Source organism: Zonotrichia albicollis, chromosome 20 (genome assembly GCF_047830755.1).
Source record: "Zonotrichia albicollis isolate bZonAlb1 chromosome 20, bZonAlb1.hap1, whole genome shotgun sequence".
Taxonomy (NCBI): Eukaryota; Metazoa; Chordata; class Aves; order Passeriformes; family Passerellidae; genus Zonotrichia; species Zonotrichia albicollis.
The window spans coordinates 10,089,486-10,104,928 of NC_133838.1; the positions used below are offsets into that span (position 1 = coordinate 10,089,486).

Consider the following 15,443-nt stretch of genomic DNA (forward strand, 5'->3'; position numbering starts at 1 on the left):
GGCTGGGGATGCAGAACTCCTGATGAGCTGAAGTGAAGGATCCCTCCCTGTGCCATCAGCAGGTGGTGGCTGTGACCTCCCAGCCCTTGGGCTGGGCCCTGTGGTCCCATAACCCTGCCCCATTCTGTGACTGTGGGATTCATCCCCCACGTGGGTTTATGTGTCTGACCCCCAGGTGAAGCTGTTCCAGAGCTCTCTCTCTGTGTTTCATTCACAAGGAAATCATTTTGCCACATTCTCTGATGGTGTCACCAAGGCCAGGTCACAGATGGCTCATGGCTGTCCCTGTTCCCTGTCTGGGCTGGGCATGTAGAACTCCTGATGAGCTGAAGTGACCTCCCATCACTTGGGCCTTGTCACCATCTTCCCTCTGCTTTATCCTGAGCTCTCCTTAGGTGGAGATGGCTCTGGTGGCACCCCCAGAGCAGGGAGGGACATAAAGGACAGCAGAGCCACCTGTGAGCGAGGGCAGGGACTGATAAGGAGCTGATTTGGGAGTGACTTGAAACCCTGCATGGAAATGTGGGAGTGCTGAGTCCCCAGATGAGATGTGGGCAGGTGAGATAACAAAGGTTCAGGAGGGCTGATCCTGGGAATATTTCCTGAGAGCAGCTGTGTTCAGGGGGAATTTCTGCCTGCTTTGCCCTGATAGGGAGGTGACCTCCCTCTGCTGAGGTTTTGGGTTGATGTTTGGATAATATTTGGCAACAGAACAGACCAAGCATTGCCTTGATTTGTGTGATTTGTGTGATTTGTGTTCTAACTCACCTGCTGTTTGTAACGGGCATTTTCATGAGAGACGCAGCCAGGGGAGGGTGTGTAATTTAATCTCCTGGCTGTAAAAATCCATTTCTGCTCGTACTTGTTGATAATGTAACTGTGACACAGCAAATATGAAATGACTCGAGTGCTCTTTGATGGAGTTGTCATAATGAAGGGTGATCTGTACCCACAGGTACAGGATGCTGCTCACAGTTTGATGGACAACTGGAACAATTGGGGATTTTTTCCCCATTTTTTTTGTGTTGATTGTCCTTCAAATATTAACAACATTTTTTTATAGCTGCCCTCTCTGCAGTACTTTCACCTGCAGTTGTCCAGGGCTCCATAAAATAACCATTTTTGTTTGAACTAAAGAAAAACTGACTGGAGGAGAAAGACCAGGTTTGGATCAGGGTGGATTTGTACCAAGGAATTCCAAGGGCAGAGCAGCATCTCCTGTAAAATGAACATTTTCTGTGATCATCAGCTGCTTTCAGGAGTGCAGATAAAATCCTTGGAGATGCAGATTTTGGAAAAAGCACAGAAGTTACCCTTGGAATGAAACCAAACCTGCAAATCCTGGCTGGTTTTGTCTGATTTGGTATCTGGGGGAATGAGTGCCATGAGGGAGGGCTGGAAATGGACAGTGAGGGGTTTGGGATATGGGGAAATCTCTGCCTGGAGAGGCTGGGCTGTGTTCTGGGGAATGCAGGCACTGGGAGAGCTCCTGGGTGATGTCTGGGAGTGATTCCTGGATAAATTAAACCCTCCTGGAATAAATTAAACCCTTCCTGTGCTTCCCCCATTGCTGTTGGACGTTGTAGGGTCTCTGTGGGAGCTGAGATCCAGGGAAATTTTGCTGTGATCCAGGGAAATCTGACCTGTTGGATGAAAAGGAACATTTCCATGAGCTGTGAGGGCTGTTCAGCGCTCAGAGGAGCTGGTGGCCAGCAGCTGCTGGCTCATGTCCCTGAGGTGCCACAGGCAGCTCCCAGCCAGGAGAAGGTGCTGCAGGCACTGCAGGAGTTTGGAATTCTCAGCTGATCCCACATTTTCCTGCCCTGGAGGAGATCCTGCTGCTCTTCTGGAGCCACAGCAGCATCCCAGCACCGTGTCAGGCATTCCATCCAGCTCTTTCCCCCCACATCCCTGGGAGCACTGGTTTCCCTCTGGGATTCCCCTGAAGAGCTCTGGGGCACTCAGGGCTGTTCAGAGTTAATAATGTTCAATTCTCATTAAGGATGATGTAATTAATTCAGACATAAGGCAGCCTTGACACAGTTCCTGCAAAGCTCTCAGCCCTTCACAGAATCAGAGAATCCTGCAATGGTTTGGGTTGGGAGGGAACTTAAAATTCTTTTCATTGCCCACCCTGTCACGGGCAGGGACATCTTCCACTATCCCAGGTTGCTCCAAATCCTTTCCAGGCTGGCCTGGGACACCCCCAGGGATGGGGCAGCCTGTGCTGTGGCCCAGGAGTGCCCTGGAAGAAGCAGCAGATGAGCAGTGGGAATAAGGAAGGGATAAGGAATGGGCGTGTGGCAGCAGCTGGTGGAGATTTCAGCCCTTGCCTTGCTCCAGGTTGTCCTGCCTGTCGCCAGTGATTGGATGTGCTCAGGCAGTTTCCAGAAGGTTCTATTCGTGGCCTGTGTCTGTGTGTCCAGCAGAGAGGCACAGACAGAGCGACATTCTTCCTGTGACCATCCCAGCCCAGGATGCTCCTCCCCAGGGACCTTCAGGTGTTCCTGGTGTTCCTGGCTGTGCTGGGTTTGTCCCACTGTCCCTGTGACCATTCCAACCCCAGGATGCTCCCCAAAGCCCTCTCCTGGTGTTCCTGCTGTTCCTGGCCGTGTTGGATTTGCCCCATTCTCCCTGTGACCATCCCACCCCAAGATGCTCCTCCCCAAGGCCCTTTCCTGGTGTTCCTGGTGTTCCTGACCCTGCTGGGTTTGTCCCATTCTCCTTAGGATCCATCAACCCCAAGATGCTCCTCCCCAAAACCCTCTCTGGGTGTTCCTGCTGTTCCTGGCCGTGTTGGATTTGTCCCACTCTCCCTGTGACCATCCCAGCCCAGGATGCTCCTCCCCAGGGACCTTTCCTGATGTTCCTGACCATGCTGGATTTGTCCCATTCTCCTTAGAGTCCATCATCCCCAGGATGCTCCTCCCCAAAGTCTTCTCCTGGTGTTCCTGGTCATGCTGGATTGGTCCCACTCTCCCTGTGACCACCCCAACCTCAGGATGCTCCTCCCCAAAGCTCTTTCCTGGTGTCCCTGACCATGCTGGGTTTGTCCCACTGTCCCTGTGACCATCCCAGCCCAGGATGCTCCTCCCCAAAGCCCTCTCCGGGTGTTCCTGGTGTCTCTGGCTGTGCTGGATTTGTCCCATTCTCCCTACGACCATCCCAACCCCAGGATGCTCCTCCCCAAGGCCATCTCCTGGTGTTCCTGGTCATGCTGGATTGGTCCCACTCTCCCTGTGACCACCCCAACCCCAGATGCTCCTCCCCAGGGACCTTTCCTGGTGTTCCTGACCATGCTGGATTTGTCCCATTCTCCTTAGAATCCATCAGCCCCAGGATGCTCCTCCCCAAAGTCTTCTCCTGGTGTTCCTGGTGTCCCTGGATGTGCTGGGTTTGTCCCACTCTCTCTGTGACCATCCCAGCCCAGGATGCTCCTCCCCAAAACCCTTTCCTGGTGTTCCTGACCATGCTGGACTTGCCCCATTCTCCCTGTGACCACCCCACCCCAAGATGCTCCTCCCCAAGGCCCTCTCCTGGTTTTTCTGACCCTGCTAGGTTTGTCCCATTCTCCTTAGGATCCATCAACCCCAAGATGCTCCTCCCCAAAGTCTTCTCCTGATGTTCCTGGTCATGCTGGATTTGTCCCATTCTCCCTGTGACCATCCCACCTCAGGATGCTCCTCCCCAAAGCTCTTTCCTGGTGTCCCTGGCCACGCTGGGTTTGTCCCCATCTCCTGGCACTCACCTCTGAGTCCTTTCTTGCTGCTTCTGGAAGACTTTGGGAAGAAGAATGGCTCTGGTCCTCGCAGACAGAGAGCAGCTGTTCCTGGCAGAGGCTGCCCTGGGATTGGTGCCAGTGAAATCTCTGCTCCTCCTGTGTCCAACTCCACCAGCTAAAGCCATTGATACCGAGCAGACAGCGTGAAACTGCCTGAATTAACAAATTCCACCCCCTGCTCCCAGCTTTGGGTGGAGCACAGAGTTTCAGGTGCTTCCCCAGGATTTGTGGAGCTTTCTGGAGGTGAAATCACCCCTCAGATTTATGGGGTTTTCTGGAAACCCCTCAGATTTATGGGTTTTTCTGGACTCCACAGTTTGCTCCAATCCATCTGTGTGACCTTGGCTGATTCTCTGTCTCCTTCCCATGTTTTACCAGTGGCAGGTGGAAGGTTTTTTTGGGATTTGGCAGGCTGTGCCCTGTCTGGGGTGTGAAATAGGAATTGTGCACAGTGAGGAGATTTTAATGAGCATTTTGTAGTGGCCTGAGTGCATCAGGCATCTTTTGTCTAAGGAGGAAACAGAAGAGCACTGGGAACTTTATAAATCCACCTGAGAACTTGATAAGCCCCCCTTGGGATCTTTTATAAACCCACCTGGGAATTCCTGGCTGGCTGAAGGTGGGAGCACAGGGGCAGGTGGAATTTAAAATTAATTTTTTTCCCCTTTTCTGAGAGCTCTCAGCCAGGGAATCTCCAAAGGATTTGCTGGACTCACTTTGCTGCTGAGAAGGCGCCACTTGATCCTCAGAAACAACAATTTATTCACTTGTGGTGAATTTCAGCAATTCTCTCAATAGCAAACACATTGAAAATGGATTTTTTTCTGAAGAATTCACCCAAAATGATGAGGCCAGGGCTGTTTTATGCTCTCCTGCTGGAGTTATTCAGTAGCTCCCTAAATAAATAGGATGTTACAAACACCTTTTCACAATTTCTTTCTTGGCAGGAAGAGCCAAAGCTGAGTTGGAAAGGATGAGTTTGGAAAGGAGTAAAAGGGGAAAAAACAAAGTTTTATTTCTCTGATAGTTTCATGGAGTGGAAGTTACTGAAAAGCACCTTTCTTGTCCCTGCCGCTGTTAAATTAAAGCTCCAGCATGAATTTATCAGGGAATGAAATCTCAGAGCTTCCTGTAGGCTTTAAACAGGTGACTCCTTTTTTTAATTTTTTTTTATTTTCTTGAAGAGTCATTGAGGACAAGGTGGAATTCGGGGCAGAAATGAGAATTTAGCTGAACAATTTGTTGCTGGCACCTTTCACAGGGCTCCCACATCCTGGCAGAGGAAGGATTTATTGCTTTGCAGGTCTCCTGTGGAATAATGCAGTGTAAAATGACAATGTCAAAGCAAGTTAAGGATCTGCTTCCTTCTGAGAGACGTCCCTGCAATAATCCTGTGTGTTAAACTCGTGGAGACACTGCAGGAATTACCAGGGGGACCATTTGGAGCAAAAGGCTGCTCCTTCAACATCATCATTACCCAGGCTTTGCTCCCTCATAAAAATTCCTCTCAGTGATCCCAGATAATCTCTTCTGTTGCCGTCTTTTATTTTTTTTTAGTGTAAATCATCATCAAGCTGCCCTTCTGAGGGGAGGGAAGGAGCTTTGAGCACCCTGCTCTGGTGGAAGGTGCCCCTTGCCATGGTGGATAATCCTTGAGCTCCTTCCAACAAAACCATGCTGGGATTTTGGGGAAAAACTGGATTTTTGTAGGGGCAGGATTGAGGCAGAAGAGGAAGGAGCTGGGATGGGAGAGGCCTTTGTGCCCCTGGAGTTGAGGGGAGTCAGAGACAAACTGGGAGTGCTGCTGCACTTGGTAGAATGAGTAAATTCTGAGGAGCTCCTCAATGCTCACCTCTAATCCTCTTTTCACTGCTCTCTAGGTAAATGCAGGACCTGGGGGGAAAAAAGAAAAAATAACAGCAAGAAAAACCCCAAAAACCCCAAAAAATAACAACACATTAATGCCTGATGGGAGCAGAGGGACAGGAGGGAAGAGGACAGGGCTGAACCCACACCTGGTGGAGCTCATGTGGAGAGTGGATTTGTAAAAAATTCTTAAAACTTGACAGAAGGTTGACACAGTGTGTATTTGTGTGTAAACGTTGAGTTTAGAAATGTTGTGCAACAGGATAGATGTTGTTGAGAGAGAAATTGAATTAGAAACAAGTCTTAAAGGATGGTCTTGTAGAAAAGACTAGATATGTTGGAGAAATGGAGTTATAAAAGATTTATTGTGTTAGGATTTATGAAGGGTAATTTTGGATGGTTGGTTTTAAGTTATTTGTAGTATAGTGTGGTAAAAGTTGATAGTTAAGAAATATTTGTAGTATATATTACAGTAAAATAATATATACTATAAATATTAATATTATCTATTATCTATTAACTATTATCTATTATATATTATATATTTTATATATTTTATATATTATATATAGAGAGATATTTATAGAATATATTTTAGTCATATAATATATAATATAAATATATAGTATAATATATACTATAATATATATAATATATTATATATAATATAGTATATACTATATAATATATTCTATAATACATATACTATAATATATATATTTATGGTATATATTATATATATTATATGCTATATGTATAGGAATATTTATAGTATATATTGTGACTAGGAAATAGTTGGTTATTGATTCTGATAGTGTGAATTGTAATATATATATAATATATTGATAGTTGATAGTTAAGAAATATTTATAGTACATATTATAGTAATATAATATATACTATAAAGATATATATTTATAGTACATATTATATATATTTTATATATATACTATATATATAGTGTATATATATATACACACTATATATATATATATAGTGCATATATATATATACACTATATATATATATATATATACACACTATATATATAGAAATACAGTATATATTGTGACTAGGAACTAGTTGGTTATTGATTGTGATAGTGTGAATTGTAACACTTGCATTGCCTTACTTTTTAAATGAGACCGAAAACGGAATAAAAGTTTTTTCAAACCCATCTCTGGGTCAGGAAAGGCCTTGATCCGACAGAGCTGCCACCAGGCAGGGTCACTTGCAGCGGGTTTGTCACTTCCAGCGAGGCTGTTCCATTATTAAAGTGACATCCTGGGGGCAGCCGGGATCAGCTCAGCCCCTGCCGCGTGTCTGGAGCTCAGCTGAGCTGACCTGATTGTGCTCCGGTCCCCGGGGGCAGCACCTTCTGTGCCCGGTGAGCTGGAAAAGCGCCAGGATGCAGCTCCAGAATCTCCTTTGCAGCTTCTTGGGCTCCCTCTGCAGATTTTATTGGGCTGAAGCATCCTCCCCCCTCCTGTGAGAGCCGGAATGAGGGATGTGGGGCTCCGGGTCTCCCTTCAAAATGCAGTTTGTTGTATGTGATAGGAGAATTCATCCACAAACACCACGGGTTTGTGTCCAAAAAGGAGACAGAGGAGTCCTGGAACTTTATTCCAATCAAGGCAGAGGCCATGGGGCATCCCCTGGGGTGTCTCCAATTTTTGGAGGACGCAGCCTCCTTTTTATCCCAATTTCCCAGCTGCATTTCCCTTCTCTCTTTCCCCATTTCTGAGGTACTTGAGAGGTTCAGACTCCCCAGAATAACTGATCCCAAAGATTCCCCTCTAATGTACAACCCTCCCTTTTCATTTTTCATTCCTATGGAATTTAGGGGTTTTTCCCCATTTCTGAGGTACTTAAGAGGTTCAGACTTCCCAAAATGCCTGATCCCAAAGATTCCCCTCTAATGTACAACCCTCCCTTTTCATTTCTAATTCTTCCAGAATTTAGGGTTTTTTATTCCCCATTGTTTCTTTCACCTTTCAATGTGTTTTGCCATTTTTTGCCAATGTCTTTCACCTTTTTCCATTCATCAATCAGTGGAATCCTTCCCATGGTTTCTTTTCTCTCCCAGTGCTGGTTTTATCTCCCAGCAGCCCCACAGCTTGTTTGGAAACACAAATCCACTGTTCCTCTCATATCCAAGAGTTACAGCAGTGCAGGGTGGTGGGTGGGTGACAGAGCTGTGCCCACAGCTGTCGGCTCCAGCTGCAGGCAGGCCTGGAGACCCTTTGGTTTTGGTTACAATGCATTCTATACTTTTCTTTTGGTCACAATGCATTATTTACTTTTCTTTTGGTCACAATGCATTATTTACTTTTCTTTGCTGAGCATCTTAATACAGTAGAACCAATCTATACCTTAACTTTTACCTACAGCCTATCATAACTACTGTAATTACCATATTCATGTTACTGTTGTCCAATCACTAAAAGTCAGTGCTTTACAGTTTAATCTAGAAGTTGTTTTTCAGTTTTCTTGCAGTGGAAAATTCTGAGATCTTTTTTCTACTTGCCACATTTGCTGACTTGTTTGTTTGTGCTCTCTTTCTGCTTGGTAAAAACATCTTCTTGTTTGGGGTGGGTTTATCCATAAAACCCCCTTCTAACTAACACACCCTTGATTATTCTTCGTTATCCAGTAAGACTGGCTCAGCGATTCTTTTCTTCTATATCAAAATTTGCCTTCATTTCTATTCCTTCTTCAAATTCTGCATTCAGAAATCTTTCTGCCAAGCACACGTATCTGTGAGTTCTTTCTTGTCAAACTTTCATCCTTCCCAACGCCCTCCCTGCCTCCCCAGGCTCAGTTTGGCAGTAAAACTCGGCGTTTAATGGAATTGAAGTGCATTGTTAAGGTGACAAAGCCGGGAGCGAGGCTGCCCTGCGCGGAGGGCTGGTTGTTATTTATCTGCTGATAAACACAGCCCTGCTCCTTATCAGCGCATCTCCCCCTGCCTGCCCGGGGAAAACAATCTCTGCGGCTCTGATATCCAAGCTTCAGAGGAAATTCTAATAAAGCTGTAGCAGATTTGCAATGCTGAGCGTTAGAGAGCCTCGGTTGCATTCTGTTGTGCTGAATTAGGGGTGGCTGGCTCTGAATGGAATAAATCTAATCGTGTTTGTCACCTCGCTGTGGTGTGACTGGAACAAGCTCTGGTTTCAGGCTGGGAGTGTGTGGGAAGTGCTTTGCTTCTGTCACTTGGCTTCTTTAAATTGGGGTAATTAGCAGCCAGGGTGGGATTCATTGTTTGATTATTTTAATTGCCAGGAGCACAAAGGTCTCCCTGTGGCTGCAGCACTGGCCGGGGAGGAGGAAGAACCTGATTTCCCTTCTGGGATAACTGAGGTTGGAAAAGCTCTCCAAGGTCACCCAGCCCCGATTTGTCACCAGATTTTGTCCCCAGCCACATCCAGGCCTGCCCTGGACACCTCCAGGGATGGGAGCTCCAAAACTGGGCAGCTCCAAGGCCTGACCTCGTCTTGTGCCATTAATTAATTAATTAATGAGCATCCTCGTTGAGCTTGTCTCTCTCTTAAACAAAATATACTTAAGCAGGAGAAATTTCCTCATGGAAAGGTTGTTCAGGCCTTGTAATTCCCATTATTTTTAGGGAATGAGGAGTGCGCTGCTCCTCCTGCAAGGAAAAAAGCTTTAAATCTGTTTAAATCTGTCTTGGGGTTAAGATGGGTCTTAAAAACTCCCAAACTCCCAGTGGGGAATGGAATTTTAGCCTTAAAACATTGCAGGGAAGGAAGAGAGGCCTGGAGGGGGCACATCCTTCCAAGGGACATCCATGACTGCTCCCACAAGTTCTTTGTCTCATTTGTAGGGGTTTTTTTTTTTACACAATTTTACAAGCCCAGGAGCCAAGCTGCTCTCCCCAAGGTGTGGGGGTGGTTTGGGGTCTGTCCCTGCCCTTCCTGAGGCACCTGCAGGCTCTGGGGCGCAGTGAAGGGGCAGCAGGGGAGGAACAATAACTGATCTAATGATTCATTTTCCTTGTAAAAGTCCACAGCGAGGAGAAGTCTCCTGCGACCCAGAAATGAGGTCTAGAGGTGCTTAAGTATATTTTGTTTAAGAGAGCAGACAAGCTCAAATAAGATGTTCAGAATTAATGGTACAGCTCTCCTGATAATTTCAGGAGAGGTTTGGATGAAAAGTTAAAAATACAGGTGAAGTGAATAATAATACACAGGGAGATGAAGAGCTGCTGAGAGGTGTCCCTGAGTTGTAGTGAGAGGGAAATGAGTCAGAATTGGCAGGAAATCAGCGGAATAAAGGCTGGGAGGGAAAAGGAGGCTCAGAGTGGGCAGGGGATGGAGCTCAGAGTGAAATTTGGGCCGGGCTCTGTTCTGTGCCCTCAACAATTCTGGTCAAACTGAGCATCCACAGCGCTGAATCCAATTGTGGATGGTGGAATTCCAGAATGGTTTGGGTTGGGAAGGGCCTTAAATCCCATCCAGGGCCACCCCATCCATGGGCAGGGACACCTTTCATTATCCCAGCTGCTCCAACCTCTCCTGGGACATTCCAGGGATGATCCAGGTGTGTTCTCCTTGGATTTCGTGTTGGCTGATAGCCTTGGCTCCTCCATCCATGGAGATTCTGCTGGGATCTCCTCTTGGCTTCTCGATCCATGGAAAAGCTTTTGGGATCTCCCCTTGGTTTCTCCATCCATGGAGATGCTCCTGGGATCTCCCCTTGGTGCCTCCATCCTTGGAAAAGCTGCTGGGATCTCCCTTTGGCTCCTCCATCCTTGGAAAAGCTCCTGGGATCTTCCTTTGACTCCTCCATCCATAGAAAAGCTGCTGGGATCTCCTTTTGGCTTCTCCATCCATGGAAAAGCTGCTGGGATCTCCCTTTGGCTCCTCCATCCATGGAAAAACTGTTGGCATCTCCTTTTGGCTTCTCCATCCTTGGAAAAGCTGCTGGGATCTCCCTGTGGCTTCTCCATCCATGGGAAAACTTTTGGGATCTCCCTTTGGCTCCTCCATCCCTGGAAAAGCTGCTGGGATCTCCCCTTCTCCTCCTCCTCCTCCTCCTCCTCCTCCTCCTCTTCCTCCTCCTCCTCCTCCTCCTCCTCCCAACCACTCCAGTGGGTCTCACTGTTGGGTTAAGCACAGCCATGGAAGGAAAAGGTGGATCTGAGCTCCAGGAAGATGAAATTTCAGGGAGATTCACCCAAAATTTGTGGTGGAGGCTCCAGGAGGAGCCAGGACCCGGAGTGGCTGATCTTAGGGATTATCAGCAGAGATCCAAGGGAGTGTCAAAACAGAGATTAAATGAATAGAGAGGTTAAATTAAATCACCAAAAGCAGTTCAAGGGGAAGAAAAAAAAAATAAAATATCCCCAGTGATGTTCTATGCTTTTATTTGGAGCTGGTGTTTGACTGCACCCTGATTCTGGGCAGCACAAGGAAACCAGGGCTCCTTCAAAATCATATTTAAATCCATCATCTCCACATATTCCACCTGAAATAGCAGGATTTCAGATGGAATTCCTGCCTTTAGTCGTGCCTTTGACTCCTGTGCTGGTTTTGCAGCATCCACACCAGGAATTCTCATCGTGTTTGGGTCCATTTAAGAGGAACTAATGGCCAAATTGCTGATAATCAAATTTCAGGGTGCTCCAAATCTGTGTGCAAACATCTCCTCCTGCTCCTCCAGTGCTTCTGCCTCACTTTGTGACACTTTATTGATTTTTCTTCCCCCCCCTTCCTTTTCTTCCTCTCTGCGTGGAAACAAATTAAAGCAGGAATTGGGATTGTAAATAGATAATGGGACGTGAATGCAGAGTAATCAGTGCCAGCCATGTACAGCCATACTAATTGTGCCAGGGGAGGGAAAGGGATAAATATTTCATGCCTGGATTCAGTGGGAAGTGAGAGAGCAAGGAAAGAAATAAAAAAGAGTTGAGAAGGCCTCACTTCAGTGCTTTTTTCTCAAAAAGAGGAGTTTTGATGGCATTAACCCTTCCTTGTTTTGAATTAAGGAATTTTGTTTAATGTGGAGGCTTTGGTGGCACACAAGGGAAGAACATCTCAGGTTTGGGATGAATTCATCCTTCAAGGATGTGCTGATCAAAACCAAATCCAGGGATGTGGGACAGGAGAAGTTGAGCCTCATTCAGGCAGCTTTGTTTTATTCTTGTCTGGTTTTTATCTCAGGCAGTTGAAATACAGCTGTGAAAGGGAAATTTGGCTCTGCATAGCTAAAGATTATTGCTGAGGGTTTGCTGCTGCAGAATGAGCAATGAAATGGCCCTTGAGGGGTGAAAACATTGAATTTAAGGGTGTTGTCATAAAAACCAGCCAGGAGAACTTCCTCAGGATGGGTTTGGGGCGTCTCGTGTTTGATCTCAGCCCCAAATCTGGGTTTGGGGCATCCCATGTTTGATCTCAGCCCCAAATCTGTTTGTTTGAACTCGGTTCTTTGAGAAAGTTTCCAGTTCAATGGGTTCAGCTGCCTTGGAGCTCCCCAAGGATGGCAAAAAGAGGATCCATTTCTGCTCCACCTCATCCTCCTGAAAGGGCTGGGAACAGGGATGGAGACAATCCATGGGGAAATGATTGGGAACAACCTTAAATCCAATGTTTTAAATCATCCCAGAGCGCTGCAGGATCCAGGCACGGGATGATCCAGGGTTTGGATTGTGCTGTAGGTGGCAGAGATGCTTTAGTTATGCACTAATCACCCTGCCAGCTCATTAAGGGGCTGGGAGCACAGGGATGCCATTAATTAACGCTGCCAATTCCAGCCTGAGGTCACCTCTGGATGGGCTGGGTGGCTGAAGGACTCTTCAGGTGCTCCATGGGCTGTCAGATCTGCCGCTAAAAAATGTTTAATAATCAAATCTGGAATATCCTCCGGATGGAACAGATTCCCAGGATCCTTTTGCCTTCGTTAAAAAAAGCAGGGGGTGTTGGGATGTCAAAAATGAATGCTGGAATGGTAAAAATGGGGTGTTGAAATGGCAATAAAAGGTGTTGGATGCCAATAAAAGGTGTTGGAATGCCAATAACGGGTGTTGAAATTGCTCTAATTTTAAAATAAGTGATAATTGGGGATTAAAGTGATTAACTTTCATTAGCAGGAACAGAGAGAGCATTGGTGTCTCCACCACGGTGAATGTCACCATTGTGGACCTCAGTCTGAGTCTGAAGTGTTGTTCCAGCTAAATCTTGGTTTGGGACAGAACTCAGGCAGGAATTGTGAGATGGAGTTAAAAATGAAGCCAACAACATCATATTTTAAAAGGAAATAAAATTATGAACAGATATGAAGGGCTGCTGCTGGGTTCTGGAGTTGCCCACCTCTGATCCTGGCTGGAATCTTCCTCAGGTTGGGATTGGTCATAAATAAAATAAAAACTAAAGAGTTTCTTGCCATCCTTTCCCTTCCTGAGTTAAATTAAATAGATTTTGGAGTGGGGTTAAGCAAATGTGAAGAGATGAGCTTGGAAATGTTCTGTGCCTTAGGAAGAAGGACTGGGAACCTCTGTAATGACAAACATGGAGCTCTCAGCTGGGAACCCCAGCAGGAATGTGGGGCTGGGGGCAGCCCTGGAGTGGGGACCGTGCTCTCCTTGGCTCTGTGGTACCCACAGAGGAGCCCCCAAACCCCTGGGGGAGGAGGATGGGCTGGAGAGGGGAGTTGTCGACGGAAGGAGACCAGGACATCCAGTTGATCATCACAGGCCCAATTTTATTGATCAGCACAGCGGGTTAAATACAGTTCGTAATGAACTTCATGCATATTGCAAAAGTTGAGCTCAGGATTGGTTAGTTACATATCAGCAGTTACACCTACTTTTACATTCCTATGGTCCTACTTTTGATACTTTCTACATATTCTTAGGAGATATTCAGGACTAATCTCTACTCCCTTTCTCCATGTTGCAGCAAGGCCACTGATTGCAAGCTGCTGACATCTCCTTTCAGCTTGCTGACTGCTGATTTCTCAGCTTGACCAGTGGCAATATGTCAGCATGGCCTTTCTCAGCTAACCAACTATTAATAAAGCTCTCCACATTAAAGCTCTCCACAGGGAGTTTGGGGTGTCCTGACGTGGTCCTGACGTGACTGTGCTGCTTCGCTCTCTTGCAGGTTCACTGGGATGAATTTGCCTGCCCCTGTGATCAGCAGCAAAAACTGGCTGAGGCTGCACTTCACCTCCGATGGCAACCACAGGCAGAAGGGCTTCAGTGCCCAGTACCAAGGTAAGGAGGGAGAAACAAACGCCCTGGCCTGGCCTCACCCGCCCCAGCCAGCCTCTTTCACCTGGTCCACAATCTTTCCAGTTTGATTTCCTCATTCCTCAATTCCACAAATCATTCTAGTCTGATTTCCTCATTCACCTATTCCACAAATCCTTCTAGTCTGATTTCCTCATTCACCTATTCCACAATCTTTCCAGTTTGATTTCCTTGTTCACCTATTCCACAAATCGTTCTAGTTTTATTTCCTCGTTCACCTATTCCACAATCACTCTGATTTGATTTCCTCATTCCTCATTCACCTATTCCACAATCATTCCGGTTTGATTTCCTCATTCCTCATTCACCTATTCCACAATCATTCCAGTTTGATTTCCTCATTCACCCATTTCACAACCATTCTGGTTTTATTTCCCCTTGTGGCCACCCTAGAAAACGACTCCAACTCTAATTAACTCTAATGGTTTATAAAAACATTGGTCTTGTAAGCTAAAGATTGAAGACTAAAGCTGTAAGGGGACAGAATATAAGAAAATAAAGATGGTGTAGAAAGAACATGGGTCTTTTAAGCCAAAGATTGAAGACTAAAGCTATAAGAATATAAGAAAATAAAGATGGTGTAGAAAGTGATCTTGCCCCTAACGAGTTGCAGCTGGGCCTAATTAGCAAAGATTAGGAGCAGGCCTGCCTTTAACAGGGCACAGCTGTAGCCAATGAGGAGAAGATGCTATAAAAGAGTGGGTGGGTGCTTGAGAAGGGAACTGGGGTCGGTTGGCTGCTTTGAGAAGAAGAAAGAGCCAGAGCTGAGAGGAGCTGCCCGTGAGGAACACTGAGCAGGTGTGAAACCTTTGTGATGACAACATAAACCCTTCTTAGAGTTACCCCACCATTTCAGGCAGAAAGGACTCAAACCTTCATCTCCAGCTCCCAAAGCTGATTTTAGGCTAAACTTCTTCCTACCCCCTAAACAACCTGAATTGCCCCTTGGGATAAGGGGCACCCACCAGCCCCAACACCACAGACAAGTCAACAACAACCCTCAGCCCCCATTTTAGAGTAACCCCAGCCAGGAATCCCCAGCTGCCTCCCTGCTTGGCCCTGCTGCTGTTATTTTCCAGCTGGAATCCCCCAAAGTGTGGTTTTCATAGAAAAACCCAGCCTGGTTTGGGTTGGGAGGGACCTTAGAACCCATCCAGTGACACCTCCACTGTCCCAGGGAGCTCCAGGTCCCCTCTTGGCCTTGGACACTCCCAGGGATTCAGGAGCTTCTCTGGGAAATCCATCTTGGACCCTCCTCACCCTCACAGGGCAGAATTCAGGATTGGGGTAAAGATTTCAGGATGGGGATGCTCAGGTGCTGTTGAGGGACAGGAGATCCTTTGGCAGTGAAGGTTCTGCTCCTGGTGGGACCAGAGTGGATGGAGTGGATTCCTTGGAAGTGTTCCCACTTCTGTTGAGGGACAGGAGATCCTTTGGCAGTGAAGATTCTGCTCCTGGTGGGACCAAGATGGAAGGGGTGGATTCCTTGGAGGTGTTCCCACTTCTTTTGAGGGACAGGAGATCCTT

The 15,443-nt window shown here is 46.6% G+C and overlaps 1 protein-coding gene across 2 annotated transcripts in view; it reads left to right on the forward strand.

Moving 5' to 3' along the window:
• The window catches only part of CSMD2 (CUB and Sushi multiple domains 2), a 326,447-nt gene that overhangs the window by 127,297 nt on the left and 183,707 nt on the right, over nt 1–15,443 (forward strand). For both annotated transcript variants that reach the window (XM_074555673.1, XM_074555674.1), the window contains exon 7: nt 13,768–13,880. In XM_074555673.1, coding sequence (XP_074411774.1) covers nt 13,768–13,880 — 113 coding nt within the window. The remainder of the gene's footprint in view (nt 1–13,767; nt 13,881–15,443) is intronic.